This window comes from Helianthus annuus, chromosome 2 (assembly GCF_002127325.2).
Source record: "Helianthus annuus cultivar XRQ/B chromosome 2, HanXRQr2.0-SUNRISE, whole genome shotgun sequence".
Classification (NCBI taxonomy): Eukaryota; Viridiplantae; Streptophyta; class Magnoliopsida; order Asterales; family Asteraceae; genus Helianthus; species Helianthus annuus.
In genome coordinates, this window is record NC_035434.2 from 8,105,869 (window position 1) to 8,121,156 (window position 15,288).

At 36.1% G+C, this 15,288-nt stretch overlaps 1 protein-coding gene across 2 annotated transcripts; it reads right to left on the bottom strand.

Annotated features, from left to right (window-relative positions):
- Positions 1–2,453: 2,453 nt before the first annotated feature.
- LOC110909629 (centromere protein C) lies at positions 2,454–13,627 on the bottom strand. Of its 2 annotated transcripts, none has more exons than XM_022154484.2 (12): positions 13,322–13,627; positions 10,965–11,143; positions 9,940–10,028; positions 9,743–9,836; positions 9,502–9,665; positions 8,148–8,743; positions 7,232–7,384; positions 5,701–5,800; positions 4,760–4,845; positions 4,050–4,134; positions 2,954–3,061; positions 2,454–2,842 (listed from the first exon to the last, which is right to left on the bottom strand). In XM_022154484.2, exons 1-12 carry the CDS (start codon positions 13,460–13,462, stop codon positions 2,709–2,711), a joined length of 1,929 nt encoding a protein of 642 aa, XP_022010176.1. In that variant the 5' UTR covers positions 13,463–13,627; the 3' UTR covers positions 2,454–2,708. The 2 variants fall into 2 exon arrangements, with proteins under 2 accessions (XP_022010176.1, XP_022010181.1); XM_022154489.2 differs by having other exon boundaries at positions 7,232–7,339; positions 13,322–13,624.
- Positions 13,628–15,288: the final 1,661 nt, after the last annotated feature.

Consider the following 15,288-nt stretch of genomic DNA (forward strand, 5'->3'; position numbering starts at 1 on the left):
AAAAACCCCGTTTTGTGCATCTCTAACATGTGGTTTAATGTTAATCTTGTTATAAATATTGGAAGGTTGACCTGGAGTGTTGCGTCGTTTCGGTCCTAAACCATGGTGGGAAGTTGGTGATTTGAGCATTAATCGACCATGTGCTTGTCGGGCATTTCATGTGCTAAAGTCTTCAAGTAAAAGGTTAAATTTAAGCAGCTTGAATGTTTAGGGTGTACGGGGCGTTCGCGGGGTGGGGTTGCGGTGACCCTTGTCCCCGATCGGGAACACCGCCGCCATCAAAGCGGGGACCCGAATTGGGGGGGTCGATCGGCGTGGACTTGCCGCTTGCTTTGGCACGATTTTCGAAAGAAGACCGTTTGACAACGGTCGTTTTTATTAAAAAAAAAATTCAACTTTTTTAAACAATATATATCTAACCAACCTAAATCAATTTTTTTACCGTACTTACCACTCTCAAACTCACACCAAAACTCTCAAACTCAAATCTTTCAAATACAAAATGGATTCCAAGCTTCCGTTTCTTTCTACCCTACCCGACTTTCCCGACGATGGAGATGCATCGTCAAGCGATAGTAGCTTAATTTTCTTCCAAAATCTCATCCAACAAGCGGAGCTACTAGACACGGCATCGTCTAGTAAAAAAAATTATGTCCGTCGAGATCGTGAGGGGGGGCCATGAGACACTCATGGCTGATTATTTTGATGAAAATCCAAAATTTAATGACGATACTTTTCGTCACAGATTTCGTATGTTCAAGTCTTTGTTCCTAAAAATTGTTAGTGACGTGGAAGTGTATGACGAGTGGTTTAAAGAAGGCTTAGACGGGAGAATGAAGAAAAGTTTCACACCGTTGCAAAAGGTTACTTCGGCAATTAAACAACTTGCAACCGGTAACCCACCAGACGAGGGGGACGAGTATTTAAATATGTCTGAAAGGACCTCTCGTGAGTGCCTTGAATATTTCTGCGAGACGGTCTGTAAAAGGTATGGCGGTGAATTCCTACGTAGACCAACGAGCCACGACGTCGCGCTATTGTATCAGGCTCATGAGGAGAGGCATCACCTACCTGGTATGTTGGGTAGTCTGGATTGTACACACTTCGTCTGGAGAATGTGCCCCACAGAATTGCGTGGACAATACATGAGAGGCTATCATCAATACCCGACGGTTATGTTAGAAGCGGTGGCGTCTCAAGATTTGTGGATTTGGCATGCTTTTTGTGGCCCGGCGGGTTCACAAAACGACATCAACGTGCTGCAACAATCTCCATTATTCCTTGCTCAACGAAACGGAACGGCGCCAAATTGTCCATTTCAAGTGAACAACCACTTATACAAACGCGGGTATTATCTTACTGATGGGATCTACCCTACCTGGTCCGTGTTTGTGAAGTCTTTTCCATATCCACATGACCCGAATGAAAAAAAGTTCAAGAGGCAACACGAGGCCGCAAGAAAAGATGTGGAACGGGCGTTTGGTGTGTTAAAGTCGAAGTGGGGAATACTAAATCGTCCAATGCGTTCGAAAACGGTGAGAAAGATAAGGTCCATCGTGTATACGTGCCTTATTTTACACAACATGATTATAAAAGACGACGGAAGGGCGATAGCACCGGTACATATTCAAGATCCTCCAGTCGAACCCGTCTTCGATGATACAGCTTATACGGAGCTCATTGACGAAGACACGCATTGGAGACTAAAACACGATCTCGTTGAGCATCTCGGAAGTTTAGATCTGCCTCACCTTGAAGTTGATTCGGACGACGAGTAGTTTGTTTCTATATTTTTCTAGTTTGAATGTATTTTTTTTTCTAGTTTGAATGTATTTTTTTTTTTTAATTTAATGAAATGTCTTTTATTTAATTTTTATTTTTATTAATATTTTTTTAATTTGTAAACATGCATAATTTTACAAAAAAAAAAAAGAAAAAAAAAAAAAAAAACCCAACTCCCCTAAGAGGTGAGTGCCGCCATCAAAATGGGGTGTTAGGGGAGTTTAAGAGGGGAGTTGACGTGGCACTGATTGATTGGTTGGGCGTAAGAGAGGGGACTCACCTCTTAGGTGAGCACCCCTTACATCCTTACAAACAATTAAGAATCAAGGAAATCAGCCGTAAATGATTTGTGTTTAGGATTTTAATGATCACTTTAGAATGCGCAAATCTTTTGGAAAAGTTTACCAGAAAACAAGTTTTTGAACAGTTGGTAATGCACATTCGGGTTATGTTTCCGTACATGTATATAATATAGTCAAATTAGCGTATGTTGAAATAAAAAAAGATCTGTTAGTGAATGTCAAGTGGCATCCACTGATTGGTTAACCGCCTATATGACTCAATTACAACAAATCACTATTCATTCAGCTGCTATATATATAATTGTATAATGTATAATGTATAATGTATAATTGTATAATGTATAATGTATAATTGTATAATGTATAATATAATATAATATTCATACGACTCACATTCAACCCATGCGATTCGTTTCCTTTTAAACTGTTGGTTTAACGACATAAAACATAAGCCAATTCAGTCCAGCTGCAAGGATTTCTAATCACACTAAACCTTACAAACATAATATAAAAAGGTCGATTGAACTAACTAATACAGACGCATGTACACTACATACGTATTCTTAAATGACCGGATTACGTTGTACACATATCTCCAACAGAAACAAAGCTTACAAGAAAATGCTAATGCAACGAAGTCAAGTCAACAAGATCTTTGTACTCGTCCGCTACAAAAGATTCAACCTTAAAACCAGGTTTCCCGTTGCTGTTGCTGTCGGTAGGAGTGATGTACTTCACACCGATAACCGTTGGCAAACCTGCAAAAGTTCATATATATTAATAATAGAATTATAGTTAGGGGTGTCGAATCGTAATGGATCACGTTCAAGGTCGAAAGTGAACATTTATTGTCAGAATGAAGCTCTTACTGTTATGGACTCGTGCATACAAGAGCCTTTCGCCCCTCCAGTATTCCAAGGGTTTAGTTTTAATTCTGTTACTTCTTCTTACGCCAGCTGTCCAAGCAGACCCGCCCTCTGCAAATAAAATAAATAAACGTTTCATATTATTAGAATTAGTAAAGTACAGGGATGGTCCCTGTGGTTTACCAAATTTTTGGGTTTAGTCCCTAGTTTTTTAAAAGTACACAGATGGTCCTTGTGGTTTGCACTTTGGACGCATTTAGTCCCTCACTTTTTCCATAAGTACATATATGGTCCCTGTGGTTTAGTCTGGTTTAACCACATGGACCATCCGTGTACTTTTGGAAAGATAGAGACCAAATCCAAAATTTTGGTAAATCACACGGACCATCTGTGTACTTTACTCTATTAGAAAACTATAAAACTTATGTTTAGTCCCTGTGGTTTCACAGGGACTAAATAGCAGGTATGCTCCCTATGGTTTGTTATTTTGTTACTATTGCTCGGATGGTCCCTGTGGTTTCACATTTTTTCACGTTTAGTCCCCACCTATTGAAAATAGCAGGTATGCTCCCTATGGTTTGTTATTTTGTTACTCGGATAGTCCCCTGAGTAGATGTCAGTTAGTTTGAAAATAGCAGGGATGCTCCCTATGGTTTGTCATTTTGTTACTCGGATAGTCCCCTGAGTAAATGTCAGGGGACTATCCGAGTAACAAAATGGCAAACCATAGGGAGCATACCTGCTATTTCCAAAAGGTGGGGACTAAACGTGAAACCACAGGGACCATCCGGGCAATTAACTCTAAATATAATTAACCAACTTTCACCAAAATACAAAATGAAGTCCTCAAAGTTTGAAATATATGCATTATCCAAACATGGATAAATCATAAAACAGTTAAACGTTTTTTACCGGTACCCAAAGTTTTTTGCCTAATTCAAAAATCAGATCATGCAATCTATGTCTGAATAGGAAAAATAAAAGTTTAGAGATTTAATTGGTAAAATAAAAAAAAAAGTCAGTCAATTAAAAACTTAAAATTAACATAAACCCATAAATTAAACGAAAAAATGCATCAATAAATGAACAAAAAAAATACCTGCTAGGCTATGGCGCTTCTTTTTCGTATCAATCTTAATTGCTCTTGTCTTCTTTCTCTTATTCATTGATGTCTTCGGGGGTTCCTGTATTTTTGAGAGAGTTAATTTCTTGATAAATTAGGTTTGTAGTATGAAAAAGGTTATATTATTACATGTGTCATGTGTTGACTATTTTGTATAGTTTATTAAATATCTACAATAAAACTCAATATTATTATTATTATTATATATAAAAGGTATCATTATAAACTTCTCTTTAAGACTTTTAAAATGAGCCTATTGACAATTGTGATATTTAACTTACATTTGATATCCATTTATATAACTGTTATTAGTCAGTATTATAGCTGCTTAAGTTTTTGCTAAAATACTAAAAAAAGCATATATATATAATGAATAAATTAGACAGTCTTTGACCAAAACAACTGTGATCAACTGAAAGGTAGGATTGCTACAAAAATCGTAAATGAAATACGTTATCTTTAGCTCGTAAATAAATGCATATATAATCTTTTTAGTAAAAAAAGATTTGGAGTTAATTATCTCGATACTTGAAGATAAAAGAGCTATAGATGACCTTAGTCTTGCCAGGGAGTGTAAAGAACTATTGCATCAAGAAAGACTAAAGTTCATGTTATACATTTTTAAATCACAGCTACTAATATTTGTTGATAAAGAAAAAAAATGATTCCAAAAAGTAAAAACACACCTCGTTTTGTTGTTCGGGAACAATATCAGGATTTCGAACAGGTAGACTTGCATCGGGAACGTTGAAAGAAGTATCATCCGTTTGAACTGAAAAAAGTAATCAAAATTGCATTGTAGTATATATTAACGTGTCACTATAATCGCAATAAAAATCTAAAGCATAGTAAACACTAATTTGTATGCAATAAAAAGACCTCTACCAACTTTCAACCCATTCGCCTCATTTGAACGGTTTATATATTAGAATATACTTTTGTTCACTTCATTTAAGATAAAACACAACCCATCCATAAGTAAATGTGTCAAAAATGCACCTTTGATCGGAATATCATATGAAGGCTAAACATTACCATCCGAAAAGAGAACAAAAATGAAGGAAAATGTTTTTTTTTTTTTTTTTTTGAATAGCACTTACGGATACATCAAAGCCTCGCGGAGGGTTTTCAAGGGTAAAGTGCCATTTTCGACCCCGAGGCTTGGCCAGTTTTGCAACTTTCGTCCAAAGGTTTGTTTTTCCGCACCTGGATCCAAAAGATTTAAAATCGTGTCATTTTCATCCGGCTCGTTAACTCCATCCACTTTTATTGTTAAGTCAGGGGTATTTTCATCTTTTTTGTCAACTTAACGGGCAATTCCATCTTTTTCACTTTATGTACAGGTTTTTAGCATAATGTACAAGCATTCAAAAGACCGAATTGCCCTTTAAGTTAACAAATAAGGAGAAAATACCCCTAAGCTAACGGAGATATGGATGGAGTTAACGAGCTGAATGAAAGTGGCAAGATTTAAAACCTTTTGGATCCAAAAACAAACCTTTGGACGAAAGTCACAAGACTGGTCAAACTTCAAGGACGAAAATGCCATTTTACTCTTAAAAACCTTTGCGCAATGTAGAAGACATACTTAGCAAAAAAAAAAAAAAAGAGTAAAAATAACAAAAACCTGAACGGAAACAATTGCTTTCTGATTCTTGTGCTGTAGTGATCTCAACATTTTCTTCTGGTGGACAGGTTGGCACCACCTTCTCTGTTGCATCTTCAATCTGTTATGTCAACAGATGGGACAGTTAGAGTCGATAACTCGATTTTGTATCAATCCTCAAAACTAGAGGTGATAATGTCAGCTCGTTATATAAACACAGGTCAACTCAGGTTGTATTTATGAATAATGAGTCAAACACGTAAAGTAAAAAAAAAAATACTAAAAATGGGCCGAGCAGGTGGAACACAGGTCACAAGTCACCTAATGTGTATTCAAATACTTGTGAAACCCAAAGTTGTTCTGTTTAAATGGAATATTTTGAGAATATAGTTTTTGTAATCACAATTTAATATAATAACTATTTAGAAAACCAAAAAAAAAATTTGTTATAACTAGAATTAATTCCCCGCGTCGGGGGATCGGTTTTTTTAACGTGATTGAGCGTGCAAAATTCTTTTGCAATTGCTCATCTATCAGACGTATTATATTTGACATATCGACCAACTGAAAACGTAAAAAAAAGAGTTAATTACTGTTTTCGTCCCTGTGGTTTGTCAAAAATCACTATTTCAGTCCATTAGTTTAAAAATTGTGATTTCAGTCCCTGTGGATTCACTTTCGTAACCATTTCAGTCCACCTCATAACCATTTCAGTCCCTGTACTAACAGAATAAATGTATTGAAATGGTTACGCAAGTGAAACCACAGGGACTGAAATGGTTACGAAAGTGAAACCACAAGGACTGAAATCGTAATTTTTAAACTAATGGATTGAAATAGTGATTTTTGACAAACCACAGGGACGAAAACAGTAATTAACTCTAAAAAATAAGCACAAAAACATATTATATTTGACATGACTCATTCTAAAAAAAATACGTCAAAACGTAAACTTGAATTTATACCGACACGTACATAAAAAGCACATACAACTTGTGGGGTTCAAAATGTCAATACATCGAAACGTAAACCAACTTGAATTTGTACCGACACGTACATAAATGTAAAAACGTAGACCAACTAAAAATGCAAATAAAAATAAGCACCAAAAAGCATATATCTGGCATGACTCATGAAACGTAAAGTAACTCAAATTTATATAGTCTAATGAAAACGTATTATATTTAAAATGACTCATTTTTTGAAAAAAAAAACTACGTCAAAACATAAACCAACTTGAATTTATACCATCGCGTACATATATATAAGCACGTAAAACTCGAGAGAAGTCAAAATGACATTTCACAAAGTTTTTAGAAAGTTGAGGGAGTGTAACTGTCGATATTTGAAAGTTGAGAGGGGTGAGGTTAAAAAAAGAATACAGGGTCAAAGTTACTGTAGCTAAGTGGTCAACCAATTTTATGTACTACATTGACCCACAATTAAAATTACTCGTTTGGACCGATATAAGCGTTGACCCGTTACTCAGCCCGTTTCACCACTTCTACACAAATGACTGTTGTGACTTGTGAAGCAAATAAACAGAACTTACATTCTCATTTTCCCCTTTATCTTGTTCACAGTGAAGATTATCTGTAACATCTTCAACGTTTAAGTTAAGTTTTGTAGGAGATGCGGGTTTCTCCACCATGTCTTCAGCCTGCATGTTGTCGGAATCCATGGTATTCAATGCTAAACTTGTGAACTACAATGATATAATGATAGTTTTATGCGAGTCAAAACATAATGGGCCAAATTAGGTTGACGCGAAACACCTTTTGTCCAAAAAATGATTGGGTTCTTTTTTATTTTAGCGGAAACATGATTTGAAAAAAAAAGTTCTATTGTATCAATGATAAAAGATATTGAAGAGAATGATTGAATATAATACAATTTGGATGACTTTAGATCCGTTCCATTAGAGACTTAAAAAAAACATAACCTGAATCAAAGAGTGCTAAACGGGTCGTGTTCGCGGGTTGGCAGGTTCAACCCGAGCCGAACCCGAAAAATTTAGATGAACCCGAACACGACCTGAACCCAAAAATCGTGTCATACATATGAACCCGAATATTCGTGGGTTGACCCAAACACGACCCGTTCAACCTGATTTTATTTTACTTTTAATTTTTTTTCGTAAATTAATATACTGAAATTAAAATATTACTACTCGCATTTTAATTATAAAATCTTATGTCAATTTCTCCTTTTTAAGTTCTAATAATGGCATAAAATAGAGACCCAATTTAATTTATGACATAAAACATATTGTATAAAATTCAAATATAATAAAAACGGGTTAAATGGGTCAACCTGCCAACTCGACCGCGTTGACACAAACCCGTTAGGTTCGTGTTGGGTTCGTATCGTGTTTTCGGGTTGTGTCAGAAATTCACACCCCTATCAAAGATCCATATATAAGTAATCGGGTCAATTGCAATATCTAAACGTGGTATGAGAAACCTTACATTTCCATGTATGTCATCATCCATTTCTTCCACATTATCGTGCTGCTCACGGTCTTCAATGCCGATTAGAAGTTCCGAGAGATTGTCCTTGTTGGCAGAAAACGAAAATTCCTTGTCCTTGCTGGCATGAGTTGCGGGCCCACTAACGACTTCAGAAGTTTTGGTGGTGGGAAACAAATCTATATCACGGGACGAGAACGGATCAACCGATTTTTCAATCGATTTCGACATAAGTTTTCCAAACGTCGAAATAGCGAAAAACGGACTTTTAGGTGGTGTGGGAGAAGAAGATAGAGGATTAAACAGTTGGTCAGGTAACTTCTTCTGTTTCGCTGGTGTGATCTCATTTAAATTATCCGATAAAGCGCGTGTATCGGGTAATATGTTCTGGTCTTTTATCGAGTTGACTGATGATAAAAGGTTGACTGTAGGAATATCATGGAAGTTAGGAAGTTGTAATTTGTTTATCGAAACAGGTTTGATGTTCAAACGATTTTGCAAATAGGACAGTGCTTCATTTCCGTCTAAATCCGCGATGTTACTAGACATTAAATCATCGAAAAGCTTGTCTCTGTCCTCAGCCTTGGTTACTGAGCCTGTTGACACAACATAAAGGAACAAACAATCCAGTAAATTACACAGTATATGAGTTCAACAGAAAATATTCATAAATAAAAGAGCTTTTTGAATATATTACTTTAATTTCCTAAAGTTAACTAGAAGATATACCATTATATTATGATCTCAATTCACTTTTAAGTCTTAACGAGCTTTTACCATTCAATTTGTATCATTTGCACATAATATATAAAAAACGCCTGATTGTAAACGAGCAGGCTCAGCTCGATCTGTAAACAAGCCGAGCTTGAGCTAGGCCTGACTTGGCTCGTGAGCCGGCTCGAATTATTCTATTTTATATAGATTAATTTTATTTTTAAATGTATTAAAAGAAAAAATATGTTGGAGGGGTGGAAGTGTTGGCATTTTAAGTTTAATTAATCAATAACATATAAAAATACGGGAAAAAACAAAAATTATACATATAATACTTTTAATATGTCTTTCCTCTTTCAATCTTTAAAATATTAGAAAAATGTAAATAATACATGTAAATGTATGTGTAATTTCTATTTTTTTTTTATGTTAACAACATTTGTTAAAAAAAATTAACAAACCAGCACGGTTAGGCTCGAGTTGGCTCGAACATTTTACGAGCCGAGCTCGACTCTTCAGCTCAATAAAATAAACAAGACGAGCCGAGCTGGCTCGTTTAAGTTCGAGCTGGAGGTTAACCTAGCTCAACTCAACCCGGCTCGATCACAGCCCTAATTGAACTTCAAAGGCATAAGCTCACCGGCTACTTCTTTTTCCTTGGGTTGATTGTTGGGTGTGACTGCTTCATGTTGAGAATCATGTATAGGTTGACTTTCAACAGTATCTTGCAGTGCTTCTTGAGAAGATAACACATCATTTTCAGGCTGACTGGAGTATACATGATGCTGATAACTCGTTTTTCTCCTAAAGTATGATTAACTTTACACCATTAGAATTTAAAAAGAACACAATTCAGTAAAATAAAAAATTTGCAATAATACCGTGGTATTTCAGGACGACGTTGTCTGGCAGTAGTGGGAATTTGGGGCTCATTTGGATCTTCACCTCTCTGTTTCTTCAATTCTTTACGGGTGTCTGGAAATTAATTTTAAAATGGTATAGATTAGTGGTGTAACAGTGTCACACTATCTAACATCAATTAACATTGAATCACAAAGATTAGAGAAGAGTAATGTACTTTCGAACTTCTCATAGGCTGCAAAAAAATCTGCAGGGTCATGCAGCTGATCCATTTGAAAAGTCGGTTCGAGAATTGTCGAAGACTGGCTGTCAATAGTATAGCACATTAAGCACAATCCAAATTTCTAAACTAAATATATGTGTACTTATGTAGAGTTAACTGAACTGGCAAGATATTGTACACGTTCTAATAATAAATTGCAACATACTTTGAAAGATATTAAAAGTAGTAGCATACTTTATTGGTGAAAACAAATGGCATTAGGGCTGCAATTCTGCAAACGAACTGAACTTTTAGTAAACAGTTCGTGAACCGTCCGACGGGAAATGAACGAACACGAACAAGAAATTTCGTTCGTTTAGTTAAATGAATGAACATGAACACAGGTCGTGTTTGTTCATTTATGTTCGTGAACAATCGGGAACGTGTTCGTTAATGTTCATTTGTGTCGATAGTTCATTAGTCTTTTTAATTTTTATGTTTTATTTAACTACTTCACAATTCCGACAAATAAAATATCTTATAAGCATGAATGGTGTTCATGAACGCTTGTTTGTGTTCATGAACATTAGTTTGTGTTTGTTTGTGTTCATGAACGTTCGTTTGCGTTCGGTACCTAAAATTAACATACAAAACGAACAAGTTCATTTCCTTAACGAACGAACATGAACAGAATATCTCGTTCGGTAAGTTTCTGCACTGGAATTTAATTGAACTCGTGCATGCCCACACGAATGCAGCTCCGAAAACCCCGGGCCATAAAGCGACACATAGTCGCATCGCCATAAATGAGTTTTTTAACCAGATTATGCATTTTTTGTATTAAAAATCCCAGACGACATTAAAAAAAAAACCAGCTGTCGCTAAGTTCGCTATTCATCGCCATAACCAACATAGCGACACATAGTCGCATCGCCATAAAGCGCGGTCGCTATTAACAACTATGTTACATACATACTGATTTCAAACAGCCGACCCTATTCATGTGAGAGCATAACAAAGTAAGTATGTATAATCTTTACCTTGTATCAGGCTTCATTGAGAACTTAGCACGCTTCCGGGACAAAGCTGGTCTATTCTTTTGAGGGTTTTCATTCTCCTTCATATTATCTTCAGAGTTTTCGTTAGTGTTCAGGAATCCTGAAACACTATCTATAACTGATTTTGCTTCCTCAAAATGCTTGTCAGGGTTTTGTAATACCTTAAACAGAGAACAGCATTAGTAAGCTCAGTATCACCTGATAATTCAGACTATATTCTACCCGCTACAGCAGTTTCAATTTTACTTCAATCTCTTGTAATATTTAGTACTCCCTCCATATCGAAAACAAAGTCAAAAAAGATTAAAAATTGTTAAAAACCCTCAGCCCAGTCAGCATTGACTCAAAGATTTCCTATATAACTAGGGATGAGCAATTGGTATAAAATACCGTCCCGATCCCGATCCAGAAATACCGATCCCGAATTTTTTCGGTACCGGAAACGGTATCCACTTTTTGGCATTTTCGGTATCGGTATCGGTAAAATACCGAATTTTACCATCAAAATACCGATACTGTACAGTACCGACATATTTCGGTATCGGTACCAAGTTTACACAAAATTCGGGATCGGGACGGTATCGGTATTTGCTCATCCCTATATATAACTACGTGACGCATTAAATGCATTGATCTTCCATTAACTGATTTATGTATCAGATTTCATTCACAGCATGGTTATCGCCTGATACATAATTCTTTGCTAGTTTGCTAGCTAGCCACATTTCTTTTTTTACACTGTCTCTTCATCTACGTTCCACATAATAAATTCTCAAAAAGATTACAGCAAGTGTTTTGTTAATCTCCCCCGCAACTAAAACATTGGGTTAACTGGAAGTTAAAAGGCCCTCATTAGACACGAAATGCCAGAGTAGAAACTTTCACAAACAGTATAACGATTACTTAGCTAAACTATACTTATAAAGATGTCCTAACCAAGATATCTAAACCATAAACAAATAAAAAACGCCGGTAAAGTCTATATAGAACATCTTGAGGCGAGAATCGAGATATAGCTCTAAGCAATCAAACCCTGATATAACTTAGGTGCTGTTTGTTTTTGCAGACATAAATTGTCTGCAAGCTGATTTCATCTGTTTTTATGTCTGCAACTGAAGATGTGGTCTGAAGATCTACAAGCTGAAAATATAAGACTGTTTGTTTTTATAAGTTGATACCGGTCTGAAGCCCCACCACCGTCATCTTCAAGATTCAACCAAAAATACCATAATGATTGATTTTACCCCTCTCCCCACTGTAAACCACCGCCGTACATCCAGCTGGCCACCACTTACAAATCTTACGCCTTCAATCTTTACTGGTACCCAAATCTTCGTTTCATTATTATAATAATCTCACCACTTTGTTATAATAATACTAATAACAATTTGGGGTTTTATTCTATTGTGTTTTTTTTTTCAATGTGGGTTACGCCTTCAAGGGTTTTTGCAGATTGCATTCAAGGTTTCAAGTGGGTTCATGTTTTGTATGAGTGTGTGAATTAGTGTGTGTTCAATGGATACCCATGGAAGACTGATTGCTGGTTCACACAACAGAAATGAGTTTATTCTAATCAATGGGTGGTGGTGGTTGAGGGGGTGAAAGGAGAGGGAGCGGTGGTGGGTGAAGGTGCGGTGGTGGTGGCAGACGGAGGCGACGGCCGGCGTCGTAGCTTCCTCTGAAAAAGGCCTTCATGGTTTTGTGTGGAATTGAGAAGAAGAGGAGTATGCTGGAGATGTTGGTAGCATGATGTTTGAAGGAGTTGTGTGAAGATGTTTGAAGCAAGGGTTTATAGCTTTTGTTTTAAGATGAAATAAGCCATTTTCAGATCTGTTTAAAAAAAAAAACAAACAGTCTTCAAGGGAAACGTCTGCGCGCCTGCAGACAATAGTTCCCTTGAAGATGTTTGAAGAAAAAACAAACACCCCCTTAGCTTGTTCTCACTTCTCAGAGTGGAACTACTACATGTAAATATAACTTTTCAAGCTCTAACGTCGATCGTACTTAACAATCACATCAAAACACATGTGCATGTCTGTGTATGTATAAACATAAACATAAACATAAGCATAAATCCACACCTATACGTATACATTTTTTCACACAAATCCACAAATACAATCTGTACACACCAAACCATGGCAATCTACACCTCAAAATCATTACCTTATCACATCCAAATCAAACCTCATGCTAAATCTAACATCTCCAAACCCTAAAACCCTAACCAAAACCCTATAAACCAAAATTACTCAATCCTACACAACAATATCCACAAATTATCAACAAATAACGCACAAAACTAACAGAATAAGTAGCGAATAAGCTTAAACAGTTACCATTGCACTCATATGCTGGTGAATTGCTTCTAAAGCGTTCGATTTCAACGAGAGTTTGGAATCTTCGAACGTTCGAGGATGTAGAGAGAGAATAGACCTTCCGTGAAACGGATCGACAGGTTTTGAGGCCTGCGATTGCATCAATTTGGGGGTTTTTGTGATGAATTTGAAACCCTAGATTGATAGTAGATGTGTAATGGTGATTTGAAATTGGGAAATTAGTATGCCAGGCGGGATGCTCTTCTAGTTCTACTCCTTGAAGAAAAGAAAAAAAAAAAAAAAAAAAAAAAAAAAAAAAAAAAAACCTAAAAGCTTGGTTTTAAAATACGCGCATCACATGATACGGCAATGATGAGATTGTATCGAGCGATGCGATTTCATGATGCAAGTTGAGCAATGGGTTTGAGTATTGAAGAAATTAGAGAAATAATTGAACAAATCTGACTAGCGATGATGAGTATATATTATATTTTAGGTAAAAGGTTTACATACAGAGGGTTGTTAACGCACAACGTTTAAAAAGGAAGCTTAATTTTCATTTGTTATTTCTTTCATGCGTAATTTTGAGTTCCTTTATGCGTAATTACTTTTTATACTTTGTACATTAACTTACCCTTATATTTTAGTATTTAAAAGTTAACGAGTTAAATATTATCTATAACAATATTATAGTATTTTCAACTGCAAAAGCAACATACGTGATAGAACCGAACACAAAAATTTCCGGGTAGGTCGACAATGCTTGGGCTGAAAATGCAAACATTTTTTGTTGTACTGTTGTGACTTCTTTTATACAGCTACATTTTAGATTTTACCTATAGGTTCACACCAGTTTGTTCTAAATATTGTCTAATAAAATTTCCAAACGCAATGGTTTATCTACCAAGCTCGAACTTAATTGAGCCATCTCGGCTCGATTATTTTTTCGAGCTGAAAAGTCAAAGCTTGGCTCGTAAAAACTTCGAAAAAAAAAAAAACCATGGCATTATAGCCTAGTGGTATTTTGGTGGTGGGATAAGGCTTATGACCATTAGATCATGGGTTCGATTCCCACAAAGGGGGTTTTTCCCAGATTTATTGGGTTTCCTCCTGAATTGGTGTATAGGCATTATATTGCCTAGTGGAGATGGATATGATCGGGTGGTTCTGCTGGTGGCACGATGATACTCCAGTGGTCCGTCAGTGATCCAAATTTGCCGTTCAAAAAAAAAAAAAAAGTATGCCAGGCGGGAGGTGTGATTGTTTTAAGTTTTATCTGGATTTGTTGCGGTTTTGGACCCTGTAGTTTGTTATATTGCATCCTACCACCCCTAGAGTTGTGTCAATAAATGAGTATTCATGGTTCTAAGTTACGGATTGGGTCGAATTGGCCAAACCAAGTAGCTTTCTAGTATCAAAGTAACATAACCTCGTCTAGCCTCCAACACTTAGTTAACTCTTTCCATGTTATATTGGCTCACCCGGGGTAGGACTTACTTGGCTACTTGATGATGTATTAGTTAGTATACATATGATTGACTTAGCTTAGGATTATTATAACTATATATATATATATATATATATAAACATGGCTGAATTTATGATGATAATCAACTGATGATTATTCGTCATAAACTTAGGCTACTTTATCTACGATTCTAAGTCTCTCGTTTTTTATTCTAATGGGCAAACTAGGATCCATGAAATCAAATACAACTTAATGTCAAGACGAGTGCATATATATACTTTTGTACTTTAAATTCCAATCTGAATCTTCCGTTTAATTCCGTTACTCACATGCCTTCATTTACCCCATGTAAGGTGACCTCGATGTTCCATCCTCCAACTCTCAAACTCTTCACGGAATTTCAAAGGAAAACTTTGCAAAACCGTGAGTACACTCGAACGCCCTTTTTTTACGTTTTACACTTTTTGGTGCATATGTTTAATCTATTAAAATCACAATCGCACTTATACTTTATGCAAAC